The sequence below is a fragment of the Pipistrellus kuhlii genome, unplaced genomic scaffold (genome assembly GCF_014108245.1).
Source record: "Pipistrellus kuhlii isolate mPipKuh1 unplaced genomic scaffold, mPipKuh1.p scaffold_m20_p_3, whole genome shotgun sequence".
Taxonomy (NCBI): domain Eukaryota; kingdom Metazoa; phylum Chordata; class Mammalia; order Chiroptera; family Vespertilionidae; genus Pipistrellus; species Pipistrellus kuhlii.
In genome coordinates this window covers 9,902,166-9,928,914 of record NW_023425529.1, presented here as the reverse complement: position 1 = coordinate 9,928,914, position 26,749 = coordinate 9,902,166, and the positions used below count along the sequence as shown (strand labels likewise).

General features: G+C 42.2%; 1 protein-coding gene across 1 annotated transcript in view; it reads left to right on the top strand.

Annotated features, from left to right (window-relative positions):
* Window positions 1-26,514, top strand: part of DRAM1 (DNA damage regulated autophagy modulator 1) — a 37,772-nt gene extending 11,258 nt beyond the window's left edge. The window contains exons 2-7 of the mRNA XM_036457724.2: window positions 7,199-7,266; window positions 9,139-9,281; window positions 15,405-15,582; window positions 19,866-19,924; window positions 23,592-23,684; window positions 24,617-26,514. Coding sequence (XP_036313617.1) covers window positions 7,199-7,266; window positions 9,139-9,281; window positions 15,405-15,582; window positions 19,866-19,924; window positions 23,592-23,684; window positions 24,617-24,661 — 586 coding nt within the window. The 3' untranslated portion in view covers window positions 24,662-26,514. The remainder of the gene's footprint in view (window positions 1-7,198; window positions 7,267-9,138; window positions 9,282-15,404; window positions 15,583-19,865; window positions 19,925-23,591; window positions 23,685-24,616) is intronic.
* The last annotated feature ends 235 nt before the right edge of the window (window positions 26,515-26,749 follow it).

Here is a 26,749-nt window from a genome sequence, read left to right as displayed (position 1 = left end):
CTTGGCTCAGTGGATAGAGCATTGGCGTGCGGACTGAAAGGTCCCGGGTTCGATTCCAGTCAAGGGCATGTACCTTGGTTGTGGGCACATCCCCAGTAGGGGGTGTGCAGGAGGCAGCTGGTCGATGATTCTTTCTCATCCATGTTTCTAACTCTCTATCCCTCTCTCTTCCTCTCAGTAAAAAATTAATAAAATATAAAAAAGGGAAAAAAAAGAAAAAGAATAAAAGGAAGTAGACAGCTCTCAATGCATGCATGACCGGCTTCCCCATTAACTACTAGTATCTGTGTGACCTTCTAATTAACTTCTAAAAGTGAGTTACTCTTATAATAATAATAAGTACTTTTCTTATAATGTTGTAAAGGCTAGATGAGATGTGCCTGGCTGGGTGTAAGCACTGAGGAAGTGTTAATTGTTTTTCTTCTTTTTTTACTCTTAGCAGCTGTAGTCCAAGTAGGATGGGTTTCTAGAGACTTCCCTCAAAAAACTTTACGAATCAGCACCTTCCTTTTCATGACCACCCTGATCCCAACCACTATCATCTCTTTATAAATTCTTACTCAAATCCAGTGAAATGTATTTATGCACCACCTTCCATATCTCTATCATAAAAACCCTGTGATCATGATGCCACCATGGCAGAAAGACCACAGACTGGTCACCAGGAGGCTGAGTGCACAGGCTCAGGAAGGGACTTGAAGCTGGCGCGAGTGGGTGGGGCTGTGAGTATGGCAGGATGCCGGCTGGTGGGCGGGGCAAGTACAGGTGGGTGAGGCTGCGAGCAAGGTGAGTGGGCGGGGCCTCTCGAATTCCTGTGCTGGGCTTCTAGTATATATATGTGTGTGTGTGTGTGTGTGTGTGTGTGTGTGTATATATATATACATATATACATATATATATATATATATATATATATATATATATATATATATATAGACTCTGTGCTGGGATTTGTAATAGCTATAATAATAAAAGCATAATATGCTAATCATTCTTCTAGATCACATGTGTCAAACACAAGGCCCGCGGGCCAAATCCGTCCCTCCAGGCCTTGCAATGTGGCCCGCACCGCACTGTCATCACTGCACTCCGCTGCGTTTCCATCACAATGACAGTTTATGACTGTTCAGTAAACCATTCGGCCCGCGATTTAGGCTGGATTTTAGATTTTGGCCTCTTCTCTGATTGAGTTCGACACCCCTATTAGAATCTAGATGAAGCTGGGGCTTCGAGGGAAGCCAGTACCAGCAGCCGGGGGAAGGAAGGCCTACTCTTGCATGAATTTCATGCATTAGGCCTCTAGTAAACTTTTTTTTTTACAGAGAGGAAGGGAGAGAGATAGAGAGTTAGAAACATCGATGAGAGAGAGCCATCGATCAGCTGCCTCTTGCACACCCCCTACTGGGGATGTGCCTGCAACCAATGTACATGCCCTTGACCAGAATCGAACCCGGGACCTTTCAGTCCGCAGACCAATGCTCTACCACTGAGCCAAACCGGCTTTGGCTCTAGTAAACTTTAGTAAGGCATAATAAACAGTTCATAATGGCTGTTGAGAGGCAAAATAGTAGAATAAAGGGTGGCTCCTCAAGCTTGCTCATTTATCATTCAGTCAGGTTACCCAATCTCCATCATGTAACACGATGGCACTCCCTAATGATCTCTTGGTCTACTAGAACATTTGTCTCTCAATAGTCTCTTCATTACATCCTTTAAAAACATCAACCTTGTAATCACTTTCCTGCTCTCAGCCCTCAACAGACACCCAGCATGCTGAGAATAACATTCAGAGACCTTACCACGACCACGACCCACGGCGGCTGTCTGTGACCCCCATTTGCATCCTTGCTCACTTCCCTCCAGCCACAACCACTTCCTTGCAGTTCCTCTAACATGTTGCCACCTGAAGGCCTTAGATTTTGCTGCTCTCTCTGCTTTTGATTTTCCTGGCCCAATATTCCTCTATTCAGACCACTATTCAAGTACCCTTCCCAGAATACCCAGTCTTACTAGATGACTCACCCATCACCCTCTGTCTTCTTGTCCAGCTTTTTCTTTTCTTCACACTATCCCTCACTCTGAGACTATTTTTTAAAAATATATTTTATTGATTTTTTTACAGAGAGGAAGGGAGATAGAGAGTAGAGAGTTAGAAACATCGATGAGAGAGAGTCATTGATCAGCTGCCTCTTGCACGCCCCCTACTGGGGATGTGCCCGCAACCAAGGTATACATGCCTTTGACCAGAATCAAACCCGGGACCTTTCAGTCCCCAGGCCAACGCCCTGTCCACTGAGCCAAACAGGTTTAGGTCCTGAGACTATTTTTATTGCCCGCCCCCCCCCCCCAAGAGTATAAGTTCCATGGAAAAGCAGCTTTTTTTTTTGTTCTCTTTTTCATTTACAATTTTATTCGTGCCTACAAAATGGCCTGCTAATGTAGAAAGCAATCAGTAACTATGTTGGATCCACGTGCCCTTGAATTTTTTGTTAGATAGTAAGTTTCTTGAAGATAGTAAATTATCTTTTCATCTTTGTAGCTCCATCAACTGGTTCAGTTCCCAATATTTTTTTTAACAAAATGTTGTATGAGTGAACCCAGAGCCAAGGTCGGCAAACTGCGGCTCGCGAGCCACATGCGGCTCTTTGGCACCCTTGAGTGTTTATCTTCCACAAAATACCACAGTCTAGGCGAGTCTATTTTGAAGAAGAGGAATTAGAAGAAGTTTAAGTTTAAAAAGTTTGGCTTTCAAAAGACATTTCAATCATTGTACTGTGGATATTTGGCTCTGTTGACTAATGAGTTTGCCGATCACTGAGGTCACAGAGGAAACTCAAATTGATAGGAAAATCGCATGTGTGTGGTGTGAGGAAAGGGCAAATGGTTTGCATTGATGAGTAGGAAATTCTTTTTACATTTAAAAATAGTTGGTATGGCTTTAGGTTGTCTCCCATTCTAGAATAATCATCTCCAAGTGAAGCTGCCAAAAAGGTAGCCCTAATAATAGGAAGTATTTAATAAGATGTAATGCCTTTTATTATCATACTTACTCCTTTTAAATAATTTACTTATTGTGAAGATAAAGGAAGCAATAGTCTCCTTTTCTAGTGGTGTATTAATTGTTTTTAGGTTCTAAATCCTGATTAATCTACCAAGCAATGGGCCTGATTAATCTTCCAAGCAAAACACCTTCGTCTGGGCATGCAGATAATTTTGCATCTCGTCATTTCAGTCTCCCTAATAAACCATGACTCAAGCTTTGGAGTAATTGATCCCATGTGTCCAATGATTAAAAGAACAGCATTTAACCAGGCTGATAGTGTCAGACATGTTTTCTTTGTGTTGTTTTCATTCCATTTCCCCCATCAAGTGATTATGCACTGGCTTACCACCATAAATTAGTTTGGAGAAGGATGTTAAACAAATAACTTGGAATTTTCCATGATGAACTTAACTTGTAGAAATGTAAACAAAGGAAACATAGAAGAAAACTAATTTCCTAGGCACAACTTATCTTAGAAACTACTGTGTACACATGACACCCTCAACAGCTGCTAAGCCACATGCAAATGAAGAATAAGTTCCTAGCCCCGTTTTAATATTTAGGAAGTGCCTCATTTGCAAGATGACAAGTGAGGAGGTGGGTGGAGCTGGGATAGGGCTGGAAACCCATATTGCCTAAGCCACATTGAGGGTGCAGCTATGCTTTGCCAGCCGGCACCTATGGTGAAGCAAAACTGGTACTCAGATGCCATCATGCCTGCCCAGGCATTAACAAAGGGCTGCCAGGACATTGCCACACAGTTCATCTCCAACGTGGACATTGATGTGATCCTGGGTGGAGGCTGCAAGTATACACATTTCCCATGGGGTCCCCAGACCTTGAATACCCTGGTGATGCCAGACAGCACAGAGTCAGGCTGGTCAGACAGAACCTGGGTCAGGAGTGTCAGGCCAAGCACCAGGGTGCTGGGTGTGTGTGGAACTGAAGGGTGCTCATTCAGAGTCACAGGACCCCTCTGTAACACACTTTTTGCATATTTTTGAGCCGGAGGACATGAAATATGAGGTTCACCAAGCTGGACCCAACCCTGATGGAGATGACAGAGGCAGCCTGAGTCTTCTGGGCATGAACCCCTGTGGCCTCTACCTGTTCCTGGAGGGGGATCCCACATCGATCATGGCCATCATGAGAGTAGAGCTCACCTGGCACTGACTGAGAACATCAGTTCTTTCTTTCTTTCTTTCTTCCTTCCTTTCTTCCTTCCTTCCTTCCTTCCTTCCTTCCTTCCTTCCTTCCTTCCTTCCTTCCTTCCTTCCTTCCTTCCTTCCTTCCTTCCTTCCTTCCTTTCTTTCTTTCTTTCTTTCTTTCTTTCTTTCTTTCTTTCTTTCTTCTTTTCTTTCTTTTAATTTTTAAAAATATTTTATTGATTTAAAAAAATATATTTTATTGATTTTTTACAGAGAGGAAGGGAGAGAGATAGAGAGCTAGAAACGTAAATGAGAGAGAAACATCGACCAGCTGCCTCTTGCACACCCCCCACCAGTGATGTGCCCGCAACCAACGTACATGCCCTTGATCGGAATCGAACCTGGGACATTTCAGTCCGCAGACCGACGCTCTACTGCTGAGCCAAACCGGTTTCAGCATCTTCCTTCCTTCCTTCCTTCCTTCCTTCCTTCCTTCCTTCCTTCCTTCCTTCCTTCCTTCCTTCCTTCCTTCCTTTTTTTTTTTTTTTTAATTTCAGAGAGGGAGGGGCAGAGACAGATAGAAAACATCAATGATGAGAAAGAATCATTGATCAGCTGCCTCTTGCAAGCCCCTCACTGGGCATCAAGCCTGCAACCCAGGCATGTGCAAGCTGGGAATCAACCGTAACTTTCTGGTTCATAGGTTGACAGCCACTCTGGCCAGTCATGAGACCATCCATTTCAATGATGCCATGGGCAGTGCCAGCCAGCTCACAAGTGAGGACACGCTGATCCTTGTTATCAGTGACCTCTCCCACATCTTCACTGTTGGTGGCCCAAGGTAGATGCCCTTCTGAGCCTGACAGGGTGCTTGGTGGATGCGAGGAGGGGACAGGAACCGGTAATGAGAAAAAGGCAGTGACAGCTCTATCTTTGGGCATAACATTTGCTAGAAAATTCATTCTCACAGAGAAGTCAAGCCTCCCAACCCAACTCCCACCCACATTGACTTCCTAGCTTTCTTGGCCCAGTTCATCACCGAGGTGACCTCAACACCATGTGTTGGTTGTACTGGTTATGGGGCTGCCCCACTCACACCAATGGTCTTGTAGTTGGTCTTGACCCCACACAGGTAGGCTGTGGCAGTGTCTGCACTATCTGGCACGTGTTTGAACTTGTTGCATGTCTTAGACAGAATCATGTGTGGGAACTGATCCATGACCAGGGGTCATCCAAGGTCCGAGCTTGACGTTCATCTGTTCCTTTAAGATCCAAGCTACTGTCACTGTGGACACCCCCATTAAGAAGATAATGAGGTTTTTGGCAGCCATCTGGTGGATGCAGCTTCTCGATGATGTCCAGGGTCTGAGTTGCATGGTGGTTCCAGAAGGCTGGCTCTTCCTTTTCAATGGGAGGATGCCCAGGAGAGCCATAGCCTCAGGCCCAGCGGTAGCAGCCAGGCCTCTATGTCTGTGGGACCATGGGAAGGTGGCAGAGCTGGGATTCCAGAGGGACTGGGACCTGGTGAGGCTGGGCCTTGGGCAAGGCTGAGACACCAGAGTGCCAGCTGCAGGGCAAGCTCTACTCTTCAAATATTGAGTGTTTACAAAGGCTTCTGCTTTCCGCACACACAGGCTGCTTGCGGTGTTCTTCAAACACTTTAAAGTGTGTCTTTTCTATGTGGTCTTTCAATCCTTAATTTCAGAGTTGTTTTAAAACATGGGGACACTCGAGACGGGTACGAGTTGTTTCATGTTGGGAGTTCTTTTCCCATCAGTTTTCAACTGTTGCTCTACACGGGCAGCTTGACAATGTAAAAATTCAAACCTTGGCATTGAGCAGTAGAAAACAGAACTTTTCACCCACCTGGTGTGGCTCAGTGATTGAATGTTGACCTTGAACCAGGAGGTCACAGTTTGATTCCTGGTCAGGAGCTGTGCAGGGGGCAGCGGGTCAATGATTCTCTCTCATCATTGATGTTCTTCTCTCTGAAATATTTAAAAACAAATAAGAAAAAGGAAACCTGTTGCCCATGTTTGTCTTCCCTGTCAGGTGTACATCTCCTAAACTCTAACGATTCCCAAAGGACTTGCAACCAGAAGAGCAATGGGCAGCAGCAGCTTGTCCCTATCTAAGCCCCTGAGCCTGCCTCCAAGGACCCCTTTTCCCTGACTCTCCAGCGAGCTGACAGCAGTCCCACCTCGGCTCACTGCTTTCCCATTGGTTTCTAGAGAGCCAAAGCAGCCCCGCCTAGGCTCTCTCCTGTTGCTTCTTTTATCCTAAGCCCTTTCTCATTTCACTGTCCCTAGCTTCAATAAATGTCCTCTCAAAATCACCCGGAAAAAAGAAAACAACTGCCAAACACTACTTTTCAGCTCATTTAATGACTCACTTGGTAGACTGCACCTGAAAAGTGTTTTATAATGTTCTTATTAAAATAATTTATCACAATTACTATACACTCTCAGTACACTATTGTTTCCATAAAGTAGCGATAGGTATCAATAATATTGCTCAGCTTTTTATCCTTATATTTTCAGCACTGGAAACTTGTGCATAAATCAAATTGTTAAAAAAATGTAACATGTTTATATGTATTTAATATCCCAATGGTAGATATTTTACCTGTGATTTTAGACCATCATACCCTCCCCTCCAAAATATTATAGTTACATTCAGTTCTTCACTAAGAATGGACACACACCCATCAAGTCTATTTATCATAGCTGGATTATTTCTGAAATGCTACCACCATTCACTTTAAGTATTTCCTACCTTTTACAATAATAATAAATAAAAAATCGTAGAAAAAAAAAAAGCAGTTTAGATTTTTTTTTTTTCAGAGCCAAAATTAAAACACTTCAGAACAAAATCAGGACCAATCTTTACAATTCAAAGTGACTAAAGACCCAAAAGAAACACATCATGAAACCTGCCTGATCATGCCTATCCAGAGGTCTGAACTGAATCCCTTTTTAATGATTTCAATATTTCTTCTCTTTCTCAGTGATACAGGAACAACACCTCCAGAGAGTGGTATTTTTGGATTCATGATAAACTTCTCTGCGTTTCTTGGTAAGTACACAAAAATTATTATAAATAAATGAAAAATTCACAATCTCATGTGCAGGAGAATATGTTATTTACAATGTGTGTGTATATAATTTTTTATTGTAATTTTAAAATAGACTTTTTATTTTCCGAACAGTTTTAGGCTCACAGCAAAATTAATCCAAAGGTGGAGATATCCCATATAGTGCCTGCTCCCAGTCTTCCCCATTACCAATTTTTTTTTGATGAACCTACATTGACACCAAGTCCATAGTTTATATCAGGTTCATTCTTCGTATGTATCATTTTTTAAAAGTACTGTACAACCTTTTTGCCTGGCCAAGGTGGCTTGGTGGTTGAGCATCAACCTATGAAACCGGAGTCACGGTTTGATTCTTGGTTGGGACGCACATGCCCAGAAGGCAGGCTTTGTCTCTGGTGTGGGGCGTGCAAGAGGCAGCAGATCAATGATTCTTTCTCATCATTGATGTTTCTCTCTCTCTCTCTCTCTTGCTTCCTCTCTGAAATCAATAAAGATATGTTTTTTAAAAGAAAATCATTAAAAATAAACAAAAGTTCAACTGTTTTGCCTGTCCCTCTCTGTTGGTCCAAGCAACTGGAGTTTTACTCTGCTTTGAAAATCCAATATGACTTGAACTCCAAAGTTACTTGTGACCTCATACAACTGTTCTTCAACTTTCCTGGCAGTTCACCATGAGATTATGAAATGAATTTTAAATTTAATTTGATTTTTAAATTGTGATTTATATACAATACATTTGTGTAAGCCAAAGACACCGAATAGATAAACTGATGTTTCTCAGAGCATGTTCTGAAGGCAGCTCCCATGAAAAGCAGCTGGGGTGCTAGTTCCAATGCAGGTTCCAGGGCCACACCACAGATGGACTCAATCAGCACCTCTGGGAGAACCAGCAGTTTAGGGGATTTGGATACTCCCTGAAGCTTGGGAGCCACTGACGAAGGTGTTGTCTCACCTGTTAGAGAGATGGGGAAGGGGGAACAGGCATGATTTTCCTCTTCAGTCCCACAAGTGTCCCTGGGGAACAGTTGAAAGGCTACAACCCCCTCATGAGTAATTAATGTAATAATGGAAAAGCTTACTACTTGGGAGTGATCTTGGTCTGCAGATGCAACACAGAGAGCTCTCTCTCTTAGTCCTTTTAGAAGCCTCCATTCTATGAAACAAGCAGGTGTTTGCCAGGGATACTCCTGTCCCTCTCTACCTGCACAGGTGGGAGGGGACAGTGATGCTGGAAACTCAACTTAGTGAGTTGGCACCTTTGGAATGTGTTCATCCTTGGCAGAGAGAAAGTTTCAACTTGGCATGTTAGGCACAGTTTTTTGACCCAGTAATACCACTTCCAGGAATTTGTCTTTCAGAAGCACTGAAAGTGTGCCAAAGACAAGGATGTTCATTGAACATTGCTTGGAATAGGAGATTCACAGAAACGATGTAGAAATCTGTCATTGGGAGGAGAATGGAATAAATGTGGCATCTCACTATATACCAAGATGGGACTCCTAAGCATGATGAGATAGACCTATTTGCACTGACATGGCAAGATCTCCATGGCACATTTTTAAGTGAAAAAAGGCAAGTCACAGAACAATATGTGCACAATAGCGTTTATGTAAAAAAGAATAACAACCAAGAGGGTGTGTGTGTGTGTGTGTGTGTGTGTGCATGTGTCTTCCCACCACATTGTGAGGAGAGCAAAATGGGATGAGGAAGGAGAGGGGTGGGCATATCAGGAGAGTATTGCAATTAAGAAAGTGAAAATACAAACTAAAAAAAAGAAAAACAAAATGTTTCTGTGTTTTTCCTTCAAAAACTGTCAAATAAAAAAAATTCACTACTGTGTCTTTCTTCCTTAGGTGCAGCCACAATGTACACAAGATACAAAATAGTAGAAAAGCAGAATCAGACTAGCTACTTCAGCACTCCTGTTTTTAACTTGGTGTCCTTAGTTCTGGGACTGGCGGGATGTATCGGAATGGGCATTGTTGCCAATTTTCAGGTATGGCCTGAAGTTTTTTTGGTTATGGGGGTGATGGAGTTTGTGTGTCTGGAAGAGAGAAACAAGAATACAAGAGTCAAGCTTGTGCCAGTATAGTTATCAACTACCCTGTTTCTCCGAAAATAAGACAGTGTCTTATATTATTTTTTTTTCTCCCAAAGTTGTGCTAGGTCTTATTTTCAGGGGATGTCTTATTTTCGGGGAAACGTGGTAGTTGATGTGTTTATTAAAATGGATTCATTTGCTTTTGAAAAACAAATACCATTTAAAACACAGTCCTATCTGGTGTTTGGGAGTGATTTGGGGGCATGTGTGCATGAGTAAGAGAGAGAGAGACAGAAAGAGAGAGAGAGAGCACTTTGAGCAAAGCTGAAGGCTTTGCATTGCTCCATGTTCTCCATGATGTGGTTGATGTGTTGGGAGAATGACGTCAGCCACTGAGATGACTTCACTGTGTGTGAAAACATTTGTGTATGGGTATGTGTGTGTCTCTATGTGTGTACTGATTTTATGGTTTAAACCTCTGGTGTTAAAGTCAAACAACGGCACCCGATTTCTTCCTTTCCCAGAACAGGACCTAGGTGCCTGGAAGTGAAATAATTTGCTCAGGGTTCCTTAGCTAATGAGTTGCCGAGCCAAAATGTAGCCCAGCTAGAGCCAATTAACTTACATGATGGCTACTGAGGAGTCTGCTTGATACAATCTTATGGTGTCAGGTGTTCGGAAAACACCCTACCTGTTTTCTAAATTGTGGATTCCTGTTCATTCTGAGATCTCTTTCAAGAAAACATGAGATCTACTTAGCTACGAAGGCAATGTTTAATATTTTAAAAACATTTGTTGTGTTTAAATTGATACTAATTATAATAGTAGCCAGCCCCTAGAATTATTGCAAGGATTGGGTGAGATAATGTATGGTAACCGTGGTCTGCACTTGGGGGTCATCATGGGTTAACCATTACAGGCTAACACTAGGGTGGTCCTGCTCTCTCCATCACTGTTGTCTCCTGTGACAGCCGAAAGGCAGTTACTCCAGGACAACTTTTGTTCAGCCCAGGGGTACTCCTTTGTTTAACTTAATTTACTTTACTATGATGACTATTTCTAATGTGTTATTTTTAAATGCATCTTTATTGTTGAAAGTATTACAGATGTCTCTTTTTTCTCCCATTGACCTCCTCCTCTCCACTTCCTTCCCCTCCCCAGGCTTTCTCTCAACTATTGTCCATGTCCTTGGGTTATGCAAGTGGTCGGCAAACTGCGACTCGCAAGCCACATGTGGCTCTTTGGCCCATTGAGTGTGGCTCTTCCACAAAATACCACGGCCTGGGAGAGTCTTATTTTGAAGAAGTGGCATTAGAAGAAGTTTAAGTTTAAAAAAGTTGACTCTCAAAATAAATTTCAATTGTTGTGCTGTTGATACTTGGCTCCGTTGACTAATGAGTTGCCTGACCAACTGGGTTATGCATATATGCATATAAGTTCTTTGGCTGATCTCTTCCTTCTGAGAATCCTCATGCTATTGCATGCTTCCATGTCATATTATTTTGTTCATTAGATTCCACAGATGAGTGAGATCATGTGATACTTGTTTTTCTCTGACTGGCTTATTTCATTCAGCATAAAACTGTCCACGTCTCTCCATGCTATCTCAACAGTTAAGAGATTCTTCTCTTTTACAGCTGCATAGTATCCCACTGAGTAAATGTGCTACAGCTTTTTTATCCACTCATCTACTGATGGGCACTTGGGCTGTTTCCAGATCTTAGCTATTGTAGGTAATGCTGCTATGAACATGGGCGTGCATATATTTTTTTCTGATATTGATGCTTCAGGCTTCTCAGGATATATTCCTAGAAGTGTTATCATTGGGTTAAATGGCAGTTTCATTTTTAATTTTTTGAGGAAACTCCACACTGTTTTCCATAGTGGCTGTGCCAGTCTGCATTGCCACCAGCAGTGTAGGAGGGTTCCTTGATTATTAGAGGAAAGACTAGGTCTCTATGGTGTGGAGCAGTGATTTTCAACCTTTTTAATCTCAGGGCACACAAACTACCGTATTTTTCGGACCATAAGACGCTCCGGACCATAAGACGCACCAGTTTTTAGAGAAGGGAAATGAAGAAAAAAAGATTCTGAAACAAACAGTGTCCTAAAATATTTTATGTGCATTAAAACTCAACATCACAGTCATAAACACATGTAATCAACCCTGTAAAGTAAACAGCAGCATTTAGAACCATTTTAGAGCCGGGCAAGCACACAGAGACCACACAGAGCCGGGCAAGTAAAAAAACTTTTTTTTTAAAGTATATGTGTAGGCTATATTTGGACCATAAGACGCAGGGACTTTTCCCCCCCACTTCTGGGGGAAAAAAAGTGCGTCTTATGGTCCGAAAAATACGGTAATTACTAAAATTCTTTTTGCCAATCTGATTTAAAAAATACTTTAGATTCATTCACATTGGATGGCTATCATTGTGTTGGTTAACTTTTTCTTTTCTTTTTTTTTTTTTTTTTAACAATTTAAGGGAAAAGAAGTCAGTGTCCCTGACTAAATAGTCAGGCATTCCATGTTTTAAAAATTCTGTCATGGCACGCCAGTTGAAAATAGCTGGTGTAAAGAGATAGAGAGAGAGGTGAGGGGGAAGAGAGGGAGCTCACTTTCCTATCCTATTGTCCCTCTGTGGTGAAATCAGACACTCTGTGCTGCAAAGCATGGTTGCCCATGACATTTCCTACATGGTAGAGACTCTGTGACATTTCCTTATGTTTTATGACTGTATTCATTTTGTTTCTCATAACACATGCTGGAAATTTTCTACGTGATATAACAGCATTCACAGTGCTCCAACTCATACAACTCTAATGACAACCTTCGAAGATAGATAGTATAATTTTCCTCATTCTCAATGGAGAAGTGGAGGCCCAGAGAGGTGAATACTTACCCAAGATCATAGGAGTAGGAAAGGCAGAGTGGCCCTTGCATCGAAGCAGTCTGTCCTGAACCTGTAAGAGGTAACCTCAATGCTACCACAAGGAAATTTCTGGGAGGAAAAAGCATGTCACGATTCACAGAGTTGCAGCATCAGAAAGCATGATGAAAAAGAAAGAAAAGGGCAGGTGGACACCTGGAATGATATCCTTTGTCTCATAGGCATGGATAGAAATTATTCAGCAGGGAATAGTAGGCACTGTCTGATATCCTAATTAATTTATCCTCCAAATCATTCAACATCGTTAGTGATACACCTGTCCATTTTTAAGCCACTAAGGGCAGACTTTCGGAAGAAAACATAGATGGCTAGATCATTGGATTCTTGGTTCTCTTAAAGGCTTCCATGGCGAGAGTGCATTTTCACAAAACCCAGAAATAGAATCGGTAACTTTCCTGAGAGCAAAGTGTTTGCCTTGTCATTGTTCCCATCTTGACAACTTCCTTGTTTGACATCCTGCAATTCATTTTCGGCAGGCCATGAGCAAACCAACTTGAGCTGTTACCTTTAGGAGAAGGAGAGATGTGAGGGCAGGAGAGAGCCTTGGTTTTGGTGGGATTTCCCTGAGTAGGAAGTAAATTGTGTTCATCGGAAGTTCACAGCTCCTTTTCCCAGACTGGTGGGTGGGATGGCTACGTTTAGGTATGGTTAGAGTCAGTTTCTGCCTCTGCTGTACTTTTCCTCGAGAAGTATCCTTTTTGAAAAGTCATGTTTTCTAAGGTTGAACACCCTCAATATCCTACTTTTCTCTCTTTTTACTCACTTTTTCAGTTAACCAGAGAGTTTTGCAAAAGAGATCCCAAAAGGCTTCCAGGTTTTCATCTTATCCTCAGTCCAAGATTCATGTCAGATCTAAGAATCATTTCCCTTCAAAAGGCATTTTTGATAAGAGAGTTTGTGCTCCACAGGCCAAATACAGCTCCATGATCTGGAACTGTCAGGGTTAACATGGGGCCTGTGCAGACTGCAGATTAAGATCCTAAAGGAGTGTTGACTTGGGTCTAGGCTGAGGAAGCAAATCCCCTGACAGTGCTGGTGGGAGGGAAAAAGTACGTAAATTCAGAATGTTGACTTAGCGTGGAAAAAAAAAAAAAAAAGTGGAGTGGAAAGAACCAGGATTCTCAGAAGATTATTCCTGGAAACGACTCAGCACTAGATGCCTTGCTTTTTGTTTATTTTCCTTTGGCCAAATATGCCTAACATTCAAGGGGTAAAAGAACTTGTTTTACTTAATTGTTTTTTGTTTGTTTGTTTTTTGGTTTAATATTGTTTTCTCCCAAATGTTGAGATATCATTGACATATTACATTGTATTAGTGCAAGGTATATAACATAATGATTTGATATGTGCATACAATATATTGTGAAGTGATTAAACAGTAAGTTTAGTTAACATTTATCACATCCCATAGTTAATTTTTTCCCATGTGAGAAGCACTTTTAAGATTTACTCTCTCCGAAAAAAAAAAAAAAATTACTCCATTAACAATTTTTGGAAATACACCTTTATTCAATATAGTCACCACGCTGAATATTACATATAACTGAAAAGTTTTTACCTTTTTATTTTGTAAATTTAAATATTTGTATTGATTTATGAGAGGAAGGGAGGGAGATATTCAATGATTCAGTGAGATTCATTCAGAGATTCAGTGAGAAAGAATCACTGATTGGCTGCCCCTACAGGCCTCCCATGAGGGATTGAGCCCACAACCAGGGCATGTGCCCTGACTGGGAATTGAACCATGACCTCCTGGTTCATAGGAGTATGTTTTCTGTGAACAGTCTGAATGAAGAACACAGTAGGGCTATGGAAACCTGGGTGGTCAAAGAAAAGTCTGGAAAACAGGTGTAGACAATGAGTTGTGGCCAAAATCAGGTTTTTGTGGACAGTACTTAATTTAAAAAATATATATTTTATTGACTTTTTACAGAGAGGAAGGGAGAGGGGGAGAAGAGAGAGTTAGAAACATCGAGCAGCTGCCTCCTGTACACCCCCCACTGGGGATGTGCCCGCAACCAAGCTGCATGCCCTTGACTGGAATCATACCTGGGACCTTTCAGTCCACAGGCTGACACTCTATACACTGAGCCAAACCTGTTTTGGCTGTGGACAGTACTTTAACTTGCCCGTTTGCAAAACTCAAAATTGTAAGTTCAAGTAGGGACTTAGTCATTCAATCTAAATGTCATTGTTATGAGGGAGGGAAGGGAAGTGCCCATTGAACATTTGAAAGGAGCTTAAAGAGAGCTCTTTGATGGCTCCGGATGACCACATTTGGGGTAACACCAGGCTTTTTGCCTAGGCTGGATAGAAGGGCTGCCTTCATGTTGAAATGACTGGGGGCCAGGGACTTGATTTGAAGTTGTCTTAGCATTGCAAAGAGCAGTTTTTTTAGATTTGGGGTAGCTTGGGAAGGACAAATAGAGATTAGTGGGGAGCAGGGAGCCTAAAAACCCCAAGCACCCTTGGCACTTTTGCACACTTTTGTATGCAGTTTATCAAATAAGCTGCATTGCAGACCTGCAAAGCAGAAATTAACACACCCATTTTACAGATCAGAAATTGAGGTTTTAAACTAAGGTCTCAGTGCTGGAATCAAGATCTTTTTACTCAGGTCAGCCAGACCCCACAGCCCACCATACCTCACTTTGTTCCTCTAAGGTAGACCTCACTCTGTTTTCATCCCACATGCCCAAGTTTGTGTGGAACATTTATTTCATTGTGAGGGAAGGCTTTTCTCTTGGTAATCTTGTTCAAGCAGCCACATTTTCTTTCTTTCTCATTAAAAAAAAATATATCTTTATTGATTTCAGAGAGGAAAAGAGAGGGGGAGAGAGAGAAACATCAACGATGAGAGAGAATCGTTGATTGACTGCCTTTTGCAGGCCCCACACTAGGGATCGAGCCTGCAACCCAGGCATGTGCCCTGACCAGGAATCAAACCCGGGACCCTTCAGTCCACAAGCAGATGCTCTATCCACTGAGCCAAACCAGTGAGGACCATCTTTTCCTTTTGGGGCCATCTGTGACACTGGATGGCTTCCAATAGCCAAAGAGAGGGAGTGCTCAGATCACGGTGTGGACAGACCCCCTTGGAATAACATACGTGTGTCTTTCTCCCTAGGAGTTAGCGGTCCCTGTGGTCCATGATGGCGGTGCCCTTCTGGCCTTTGTCTGCGGGGTGGTGTACACACTCCTGCAGTCCATCATCTCCTACAAGTCATGTCCCCAGTGGAACACCCTCTCCACCTGCCGCGTGCGGATGGCCATCTCTTTCATTTCCTGTGCAGCCGTCATCCCTAGTATCCTTTGCACATCTGTCAATGTCCTTACAAGCTTGAGACCTTCCCCTACCTGCCCCCCCCCCTCCCCCTAGTAAAAAAGTATATAAAAAAGCAAAGGTTAACCGCCAAGTTTTCATATACTTCAGCAGAACCATTGGGAGAAACATGTAAATGGTTGAGAATATGTCTCAACTTGGTCAGCTTAGATAAAAACAATGTTGGGGGAGAAGACTGGTATGAAAGGAGGCTGGGAAGATGTGGGGAAAACATCAGTTTCTGTTTGCTTTTCTTCCCCCGGGGGTCAGTTTTAACAGCCGTGTAAAATATTTGGTTTTCTTTGGAGTGCTTGGCCAAAGACATCAAATATTGACATTGTACTTAAAGGAGTAGCTCTGTGAAGTCCTTGGAGCTCAGACTTTTCCTTCTCAATGGCTGTAGGTGATTTGATGTTTTCATTTACTTGCCCACATGAAGAGGTTTTTAAAAGCTCTATATTATCTATTTCCAAGTCTATTAAAGTACAGGTAGCCTTTTCTTTTTGCTACTGATTTTATTTTCAAAAATTTATCTTGTTTTGTAATTCAACATGGAAAGAAAAAAAATGTATCTATCACATTTGTATGTTCTGATTTAGAGGAAATGAATCTCTCTCTCTCTCTCTCTCTCTCTCTCTCTCTGTCTCTCTCTCTCTCTCTCTCTCTCTCTCTCTCTCTCGGCAATAAACAAAGAACATAAAAAAGCTGAGGTCTCCAAGGGGTGGAATATTTCCCATCTTTTGAAATACCATCTGCACTCCTATCAGAGAAAGGTGCAAAGTCATGAAAAAGTATGATTATGTTACAGGAAAATGGGAACTATTCTGTTAGCCATGTTGTTCGTTTGGGTTGACCTGTGGTATAAAGTGGGCAAGCTTGAGTGACAGCATACCATGTGCTTCTGCTATTAAGCTCTGCATTGCTGTTTTGAGATTAGAAGCTATATAAAATGCAAAGCCTGTGCATGGTCTTGGGAAAGCCATCACCCTGAAATGACACACCTGGGAAAGTTGATGAATATTCTATTGAGATCCTCCCTAGGACCTCCCCAAAGATCCCTGCCTTTAAAGAGGAGATAAAAACCCTTGGATGGAGGACCCAACTCTCTCTCCCTCCATCGTACCCATCCTCCCTCCCTCTCTATCTCTTTCTTGAGCATATCAGCCCTTTCATTTTAGGGAAGGACAATTTTAATTACAAAATTTGTAAGCACAGAGGAAACAAATCTTACCAGTAGTATTGAGAAATTTAACGACAAAATATATACCCTGTTCCTAAGATGGTTCCTTCTTAGTTTTCTTGTCCTGTTTATGGATTGGAGCCATTTATACTTTCTCTTCAAATATATTCCCTTCAGACTTTTAGCCTGAACCTCCTTCCCTTGCTTTTATCTCTGGAGACAGATCTCTAAATATTAAAATCAGAGAGAGAGTTCTAGCACAATAATCATTTCAGGCCTCAGAGTTTCGAATACTAGGAGTTCCTGTTTCTAGAAGTTCTTAGCCATGCCAAGGGGTTGCAGCCCCACACAGAAGCAGAATATGTCTCTATCACACATTACCTTGAACAAATTCTTCATATAGAAAAGTCTTTGGCATTAGACATGGTATTTATATTCTTTCACCAAAATTTCAAAGCATCTTTAAAATGCCTTTGTGTCTCTTTACTGTAGTATTTCTTTGAAACAGCCTCATTTAACTACTGAAGAAACTGAGGCACATTAGAGTTAGGCTTCTAGGCCTTTCCTGGTGAACTCTGTCTTGTGCCGGCTTCTACAGTGTTACCTTCACAAAATAATAGCACAAGTTCCCTTGCTTGAGACATGTACTCTGAGACTCCCCAAGATTTCGCTGTTTCCTGTTCCCTGCTTTTGCCCCTTGCCCTTCTCCTGGCTGAATACCACCCCTTCCACCTTGTTTTCCTGGCCAATACAGTAGTCACAGGCCACGTGTAGCTATTGTGCACTTGAAATGTGGCTAGTCTGTGTTGAGACGGCTTATGGTGTAAACCACACCCCAGATTTCAAAGACTTAAAAAAAAAAAGAGTAAAATATCTCATTAATAATTATTTGTATCATTACATGTTGAACTGGTAATATTTTTTATCTATTGTGTTCAAGGAGCTATGTCATTAAAATTAAATTTCATTTGTTTTTTTAATCTTACAATGTTGCTGCTAGCTGAGAAACAACGCCAGAATGTTACTGGCAAATGGACCTCGGTTCAGCAACCTCATTACTTGAGTTCTGGCTAATAAAGATTTCAGAGCCAAGACTTAAATACAAGCAGAAGTTTATTTAGAAAGTCACAGAGGTAGAAGTGGAAGAAGTGAGCCAGCTGGGCTTCGTGGGCTCAGAAACAAGTTACAGAGGCAAAAGAAGGGCCCTTGGAGCATAGGAAAAACAAAGGCAGAGAATGCACGTGGGGGAAGGAGAGGGGGAAGGGCTTGGGGGTGTTTCCCAGAGATCAGGGTGGGGAAAGGCCTGATATGCTCAAGAAAGAGATAGAGAGGGAGGGAGGATGGGTACAATGGAGGGAGAGAGAGTTGGGTCCTCCATCCAAGGGTTTTTATCTCCTCTTTAAAGGTGGGGATCTTAGGGGAGGTCCTAGGGAGGATCTCAATAGAATATCCATCAGCTTTCCCAGGTGTGTCATTACAGGGTGATGGTTGATAGGTGCCAGAGCAGGGAGTCAGTAGCCATCAAAGCTGGTCCTAATGTCAGCCATGCATTGCCCCTCCTGGCCTTCCTGCTTTTCTAGGCCTGGAGCTGAGTCCTAGATGTTATCTCCAGTTTGACCAAAACTATGTCTCTGTTGTCAACACACTGAGGCTGTGCTTCTAAAATCATTTGAAACGTGTCAGAACCTCATTGTCTTGAGGACTTAATGCTTAAGGGAGTGGTCATGCAAGGAAGGAGTCTTATGAGACTATTCTCCCCCCACCTTGTTCCTCCTCTAAGTGTGTGTGTGTGTGTGTGTGTGTGTGTGTGTGTGTGTGGTGGTGGTGGTGGTGGTGGTGGTGGTGGTGGTGGTGCAGGGGGCGGGGAGGTGGTCTGCCTCATGACTAGTGAGACATGAAAGGCTCAATAGGGAAGGAAAAGTCACCCTGGGGTAAGGTCTCTGTTTTCCTAGTTTTTCTGGTTGCTAGGTACCCCGGGCTTTCCGCCCTGGTGACATTCCATACCTGGCCTATGGCTCCTAGTCTGCTCATGCCTGTCTAACTGCCTTCTACACAGTGACTACAGTAGAACATTCAATGTTACACATGTGGCTGGCGTTGTGTTTCTGTGGGGCAGCTCTGCTCTAAGAGGGCTCCTCAAACTTCATAACTTAGAGTAATTTCAACTTAGGGAAGGCCTCCCTGACACCTCAAACCCCCTTCCACCCTGAATTAATACTTTTCCCTCTGCCTCATCACAGTGCCCCGATCTTGTCTCTCACATGGCACAGCCCTGGGCTTCCTTCGACAAGACTGTGAGGTTTCTGGGAGTTCAGACCAAGTCCGTTTAGCCAGGGTTTCCCCACCTCTTCCTTTTCTCCCTGCAACATGGCGTCTGATGCCCAGAACAGGGAACTAAAAAAACAAATAAATGAAAGAATTAAGAGGCTTTAAAACTATTAGAAACAGAAGTGCGGTCATAAAAGGGTTAGAGAACCTGCTATGCTTTATTTAAAAGAACGGAGAAGGGTTCAGCCTTGCAAACTATGGGGGTGGGGGTAGGCAGAGGAGGTGCTGACCCCGAATTTAGAGGAGGCTCTAAACTTGGCATTGAGGCAACACTTTGAATTTTTAACTTTTTAAGAGCATCTCAATTCTCTCTCTTTCCCCTTCAAAGTTCAATCAAATGGATGTCACTACTTTTGTGCAGTCCTTGCTGTCCATCGAGGGCAATGGACTCAGTGCCTGGGATTATTAGGCTGGTCCCATAGTCAGGTGTAGGACATATCTCTTCGATTTTTAAAATACATTTTAATTAATTTCAGAGAGGAGGGGAGAGGGAGAGAGAGAGATAGAAACATCAATGATGAGAGAGAATCTCTGTACTGTTTCCCACAGTGACTGCCCCATTTTACATTCCCACCAACAGTGCACAAGGGTTTCAACTTCTCCACATCTGCATCAACACTTGTTGTTTTCACAACCTAATGGGTGTGAGGTGAAACATGTTTAATACTTTGTAATGATACTATTAGAATAATAATCTAGTCTTAACAATAAAGGACCTATTTTCTGCAGTACTTTCCTTAACACTCTCCTTCTTTTAGTGATTACCTGTGCTTCACTGATTTCCATAACCAAGCTGGAGTGGAATCCACAAGAAAAGGTAAAATTCAAGTCATTTCCAATATGAGTGTCAAGACTGGTGGTATGAGACTGTGGCCGTGTGAAGCCTTCTTAGAAAGAAAGTATCACTGCCATTTCTTAGAACAAGTTGCAAAATATGAAGTAAGTAACTTACTGTCCAACCATTTGGCAATTCATGGGTCATAATAAGCTATTGGAGTAATCCCAAATGATTCCTGGGATTATTTTCGAAATTAAAAAAAAATTTATTGTTGAGAGTATTACAGATCCCCATTTTCTCCCACTGTTCCCCTCCACCTGGTTCCCACCCTCCTTCAGGCCTTCATCACCCTACTATCTGTGTGCATAGGTAATGCAAAAGATCTTTGGGTAATCTCTTCCCTACCCCCCCCCCCAACCCCCGCTTGCCTCTGAGGGAAGTAAATGGAAAGAATATTATTGGATGAATATTAGTTAGAAGAAATGCCTGGGATGGATTGAAGAGAAGGAGCACAGAGTTAGGGTGACAGAAAAGGCAGTTCAGATTTCAAATCAAGATCAGTCTAGATTGATTGGGAGTAATAGGGAGAAAATATTTGATGAACACTGGCACATGACTAACATGAGAATCAAAGAACATGATGAATCAAATAGGACTTCTTGGGCGAACCAAAGAATTTGTTCCCATGAACAGAGAGAAATAAGATCCCTGAGAGGATAGATTATTTCCCGGGGGACGTGGATAGACTTGGTTTCAGAATTGTTGAATCTGGGGCTATAATAAAACATCAAGGAGAAATTTCCAGTTGGACACATGGGACTGGACCTCTGGTGGGATTGAGAGCCATCAGAGCTTAGGGTGGAGTGAGTGGTCATTTCCAGACCAAAGATCACAACACCCAGGACTGAATGTTCAGATTTGAGATGGTCTTGTGCCATTCGATACTTACAGCGGTGGTTCATCTCGATGCCATGTGGAGAATGAATGACACCCTGGAGAAAAGAGTTGGTGAAAGAATAGCAGGAATGGGTGTTTGTTTTATTGGTTTCTTTTAGGAACATTTTTTTCAAGGGAGAGGTGGAGTTACTGATGTTATCCAAAATGCAATTTCAGTTAGGAATGGTGGAGTTAAAAGCCAATTGCAGGAGGTTAAAAAAATGGTGAGAGGAGTCTTTCCTTTATCCAGCTGTCTGTGAACATTTGGAGGTGAGAGGGAGAGGAGTAATGAGATGATGAAGGCTATAGGGGAGAGCGTGGTCAGAGGAGGATCCTGGCATACAATGGGAGCCTGCAGGAGATAGGGAGAGGCTGAAGATGCTGAGGAAGAGAATGATTCAGAAAAGTTTTATAGAACAGTAGAGGCCCAGTGCATAGTGGGGTTCCTTGGCCTGGCCTGTGCCCTCTCGCAATCATGCACCCCTCAGGGGATGTCAGACTGCCGGTTTCAGCCCTATTCTTGCAGGTCAGGCTGAGGGACCCTACCAGTGCATGAATCCATGCATCAGGCCTCTAGTATGCATATAAGATCTTTGGGTAATTTCTTCCCCCTCTCCTCCCTGCTCAGAGATTCATCAGTCTGTTCCATGATTCCATGCTTGTGTGTTGAGTGTCTGGCCACTGGTGGTGAATGGGCATGATAGTTACCTGTCAAATGGTTGCTTATTGCTTCCTGAGAGTGAGACCTCACAGCAGAGCAACCTCAGGTGTACTTTACTTTTCAACCACTCGGGGGAGACCTTCCCCCACAAATCAAACAAAAATCAGTTGCTTGGAAGGGTTCATCAAAACATATCCCCAGGCTGGTTAAAAAGCCTTTTTGCTTTTCAATTCTCATTTCATCTTAAAAATGTTAAAAGTACCTGGTTTTATATTCACTCCATAAATTACCATGCCGCTCTTAGATTGCATTCTGTTCCCAATATCAATAAATGAAAAGAAAGCCCTTTGCATTAATTCACTGAATGGAATGAGCATTTAGGTGCTGCCTCGAATGAATGTGCACTGCTTTAGGGCTTTCATAATGGGCTTGTGCATTGACTAACTTGGTAGGGAGAGTGGGAATTAGAATGGCATGGTCTCATTTTATGGAGCAAGGAAATTAGAGCTTTGCCTGTACTCACACATGGGTAATGGAGTCTGGACTTCTGGGTCAGCTTACTTTCATTAACATCATGCTAAAGAACTTTCTGCCAACATTGTATAAGCCATCTTTATTGTCCCGGGATGATAAGGGCATGAGGCAGATCCCCTGGTTCTGTCACCAAGAGGGGGCAACTTCTGTTCTCTACCCCCTAGTGTGAGGTGGTCAGGTTCTCCCCAATGTGACCTGGATAAGGAGAGTGGGTGGATGGTGATGTCCTGGAAGGGGTAGAGTAAGAAGAGGTGCCTGAGAGTCTGATGTTCCTCAGTTAGTCTTTGCGGATGGAAACTGGATCAAAGAAAACAACTGTCCTCATAAACCTGACTTGCAATCCAGTACCATTTGTTTATTCACACTTGTAATCTATAGCAGAAAGCAAAGCAGGGGGAGGGAGGTAAAATAACAAAAAGCCACGTCATAGTTTGAAATCAGACTTGGCAGTCCACAGGCCTGATTTGGCAAATGGGTAATGTCAAAATGCAGGTGCTAGTTTTTACTTAGACGGGGTTTAAAAATGCTTTTTAAAAAGTTTCCAGCATTTCAAAATCAGGAGACCACACACACACACACACACACACACACACACACACACACACTTCTGTTTTCACTTTTTACTAGCAACCCTGGTGTCATATTTTCCCATTTGGTGAAAATGCGATTGAGCTGGTAAGCATGGACTTCCTCTGCACTTCCCTCTCTCTTTGCAACTCTCAGTTCCATTGATTTTTATTAATCTCCTGGCTCCCTTAGGCAGCTGACCTTGGACCCCCGTGAAAGCCATTCTCATTCTTGCTGCCCATTCTTTCATTTCTGCCCCCAGGAAGGTAGTGACTGTGTTCAGATGTCCTGTTAGCATTTGCTTTGTTGCTATGCTTACATATAATGGTAAGCCGGGCTATTGTCTGAACTGACATTTTCTGTAGCAGCAGAGACCACAAAACCCAGTGGTGACAGTTAGCCAATTTCCTCTCGATACATACACTTCATCTTTGGAAAACTTGGGGGTTCCCAGCCTCTAGAGAGCAAGTCCTGCTCTGCATGGAAAGTTCTGCCTTCTGTGGAGTCCACATTGGCTTCCCAGTCTTAGCCATTTTTGGTCCTTCTTTTGCTTTTTGAAACTCTATAAACAAGCCTTTAAAAACAAACAAACATTTTGATTAATTTCAGAAAGAAAGGGAGAGGGAGAGAGAGATAGAAACATCAACGATGAGAGAATCATTGATCAGCTGCCTCTTGCACGCCTTACACTGGGAATGGAGCTTGAAACGCTGGCATGTGCCCTGGCCGGGAATTGAATCTTGACCTCCTATTTCATAGATCGATATTCAACCACTGAGCCACGCCAGACGGGCTATAGACAAGTCTTAAAGCCTGAGCATAGAGGAGGGAAAAAGTACTTAGGGAATAATTGCACCCACGTTCTGACTGGACAAGCACCCTGCCATTCACCTGCACAACCTTGCTGCTGTGTTTGCTCCAGGGGTTGACTAATGCTCCCGGACAGCCTCTTCTGCTCGGAAATGAATCCCTTTAGACTAACTTGTGTTTCCTTCCTATTGCTGTTAGGATTATGCATATCACGTGGTGAGTGCGATCTGTGAATGGACAGTGGCCTTCGGTTTTATTTTTTACTTCCTAACGTTCATCCATGATTTCCAGGTAGGTATTTATTAATTTCAATGTTATAAATTGCTGACAGGATGGGAAATATCCATAGAGAATTTTTTGCATAAAAAAAAAAGAGAGCATGATTTGCCTTTCTTTTTACTATTATGTTTTCGGGAAAAAATATGTATTGTGCAACTTAGTTTATTCCCAGAGGCATGTGGCTTTAACAGCTCTCCCAAACAATGAAGTTCCCAGTGTCCTCTGCCAGTTGATGTTTATACTTATACATCCTGATTTTTTTTTTTTTTTTAGGAGGTCTCATTTACTGGTTCCAAATAATATGTCTTTTTATGTTGTTTTATTTATTTTATTTTTTATTGTTGACACTATTACAGATGTCTCACATTTCCCCCCTCTTTGCCCACAGCCACTCATCCCCCCCCCAATGGAGATACGTATGTCTTTTTATTTATTTAAATTTTTTATTTTTTGATAGAGAGAGAGAGAGAGAGAGAGAGAGAGAGAGAGAGAGAGAGAGAAAGAGAGAAGAGAGAGAGACATTGATTTGTTGTTCCACTTGTTTATACATTCATTAGTTGATTCTAGTATTTGACTTAACCAGGGATCAAACCCACAACCTTGGTGTGTTGAGACACCGCTCTAACTGATTGAACTACCCAGCCAAGGCCATATGTCTTTTGAAAAAATAAAAGTATGTTGTTGCAAAATGTCCCCAAGGCAGAGAGAAGGTGGAACCTTGGTAGATTTGGCCACAGATAAAAATCTTATATTTTGAATCAAATGAGTTGGGACTAGCTAAAAATGTATAGAAAGCCAAGAAACTTCTCGAGGACTCAACTCAAGCTTAGCACCAGTCACAGGTCATGTCTTTGGGGCTGCAAAGCTTTGGGCACTTGAATAGCTGGTACTGGACTTGCTGACCTTCTTTTAAACCTTTCTCTGCTTTTTTTTTTTTTTAATAGAGTGTCACCCTGAAGATATCCACAGAACTTAATAATGATATCTGAAGAAAGAGGAATGATATTTTACTCGTGGCAAGTCGCAAGCAGTTTCTAGACGTGGCATGGGGGACAGATAGGGTATGAATGCTGCCCTGCGGCAGGCAGGCATCTGTGGCACATTCAGGACTTGAATTTCACAAAGGATTCTTAATAGTTGTCCTATTTCTAAAGGAATGTTTTCCTAAAGAGTGTAGAGTACTTATGACGTAGCAATGTTTTTATAATTTTCTAAACTGGTACTTTTTTTTATATTCACAAGTTCATTACACGAAAGATAAGGTGTTATGAAAAATGGAGAGCTCTTATTTTTGTACAGGTTCTGTTTTGTTGTTTCTTTGTGTGTGAGTGATTTCTGGAAATACACTAAATGAGGAGTTTATTAACAAGTAACCTTGGGATATTTTGAGAATAAACTGTGTAATTTCACATGAGGGTGTTTGTACAATTCAATTGTTAGTGATCATCAAGATTTAGTTAATAAAATAACACTAACTGATTTTTTACATGATCTAAATAAGTAAAATGCTTCTATCTAAAAGCCTTAATACCACTGTTCACATTAACACTCCACAGCAAACCTCAGTTTTGAACTTCTGCCTTGCTCCCAAGAGCCAGAGGCTTTTCCTTTGTTGCTGATTGGCAGTTTGCATTGGGCATACTTTAAAAAAAAATATTTATATATACACGTGTTTTTTTGTTTTGTTTTTTTTAATTGATTTCAGAGAGAAGAAGGGAGAGAAAGAGAGGGATAGAAATATCAAAGATGAGTGAGAATCATTGACTGGCTGCCTCCTGCACACTCCCTATTGGGGGATTGAGCCTACAACCCTGGCATGTGCCTTGACAGGGAATCCAACTGGTTCATGGGTCCATGCTCAGCCATGGCCAGGTGGGATGACTCAGGAGCGCTGGTTAGAAATCAGAAACCTTTCAACAGCAGAGTAACATGAATGTGAGCAGCTAAAGGGAAAACCTCCCCGGATTTGGGTTGAGCAAAGAGGGATATTCATAGGAGGCGGGATTATGGGAAGGAGACTTGCACTTACTACCAAACCTCTGCCAAGTTACGACAGACCCAGGAATGGTTATCAGGTCCGGCTGCGGAGCACCGAGGGGATACATGGTTTGTTCCATGCTGTGGGTTCCCATGATCACCCTGCAACTGGAAGATTGATCAAAGCTGCATCCAGCAATTGTTTTTTTCTGAAGGGAGGAGGAATGCCACGTGCCTTTACCATGGGAACTGTAGTTCATGGTTGGTCTCACTTTGGACAGTCTTGTTATCAGCACTTCATTGTGCATGGTCTGCCACTTTTCCCACATCTCTCTGTGAGAGTAGATTGGGAGCTCCTTGAGGGCAGAGTCTGTGCCTTACTCGTGATCCTTATAACTCCAGCATTTAATCCAGGCGCCTCCTGGTACAATGTCGGTGCTTACTAGTCAGTCATTGACTGCAAGAATGAATGAGTGAACACGTAAAGGAATGACTAGGGATAGTTGTAGTGCTGCCTACTGAGATTTACTCTGTTCTCCAGTTAAGTGATGAATCCATAGTTGTTGACTGTTTATGTTTCATGTACTGTAAACATTTTAATTGTTTGAGCTTCTCTAGTCTCTGACAACTTCACTCTGGATAGTTATCACAGAAATTGTTACTGGGGCTAGACAAAATGGTATACCTGGCCTGGCCAACAAGAAGGCCAAAATTCACTTCAGACAGCCACTTTCTGTTGATCCCATACAACCTTTAACCTTGGTCTGTTCCACATTTCGGTATTATTTCTCATTTCCAAGAACTTGCATTTCCTTGCACTTCATGGCTGAAAGAATCAAATAAAATGAAGTATTTCTTTATTTTAGCAGTTTGTGTCTCTGTTAAATTATAATATGTCGTCTGGGTACAACAATGATATTTATCAGGGAAACAATTCTAGTGCTTTTGGAATTTATGAAGGTTTAATTTAAACCTTACCTTTTCTTAACTTATGTAACATTGCATGAATGGTTTATCTTTGTAGAGGTTTATCTTATTATTTTATTTTTTAAAGTTATGGTTCACATTCAATATTACTTTATATTAGTTTCAGATGTACA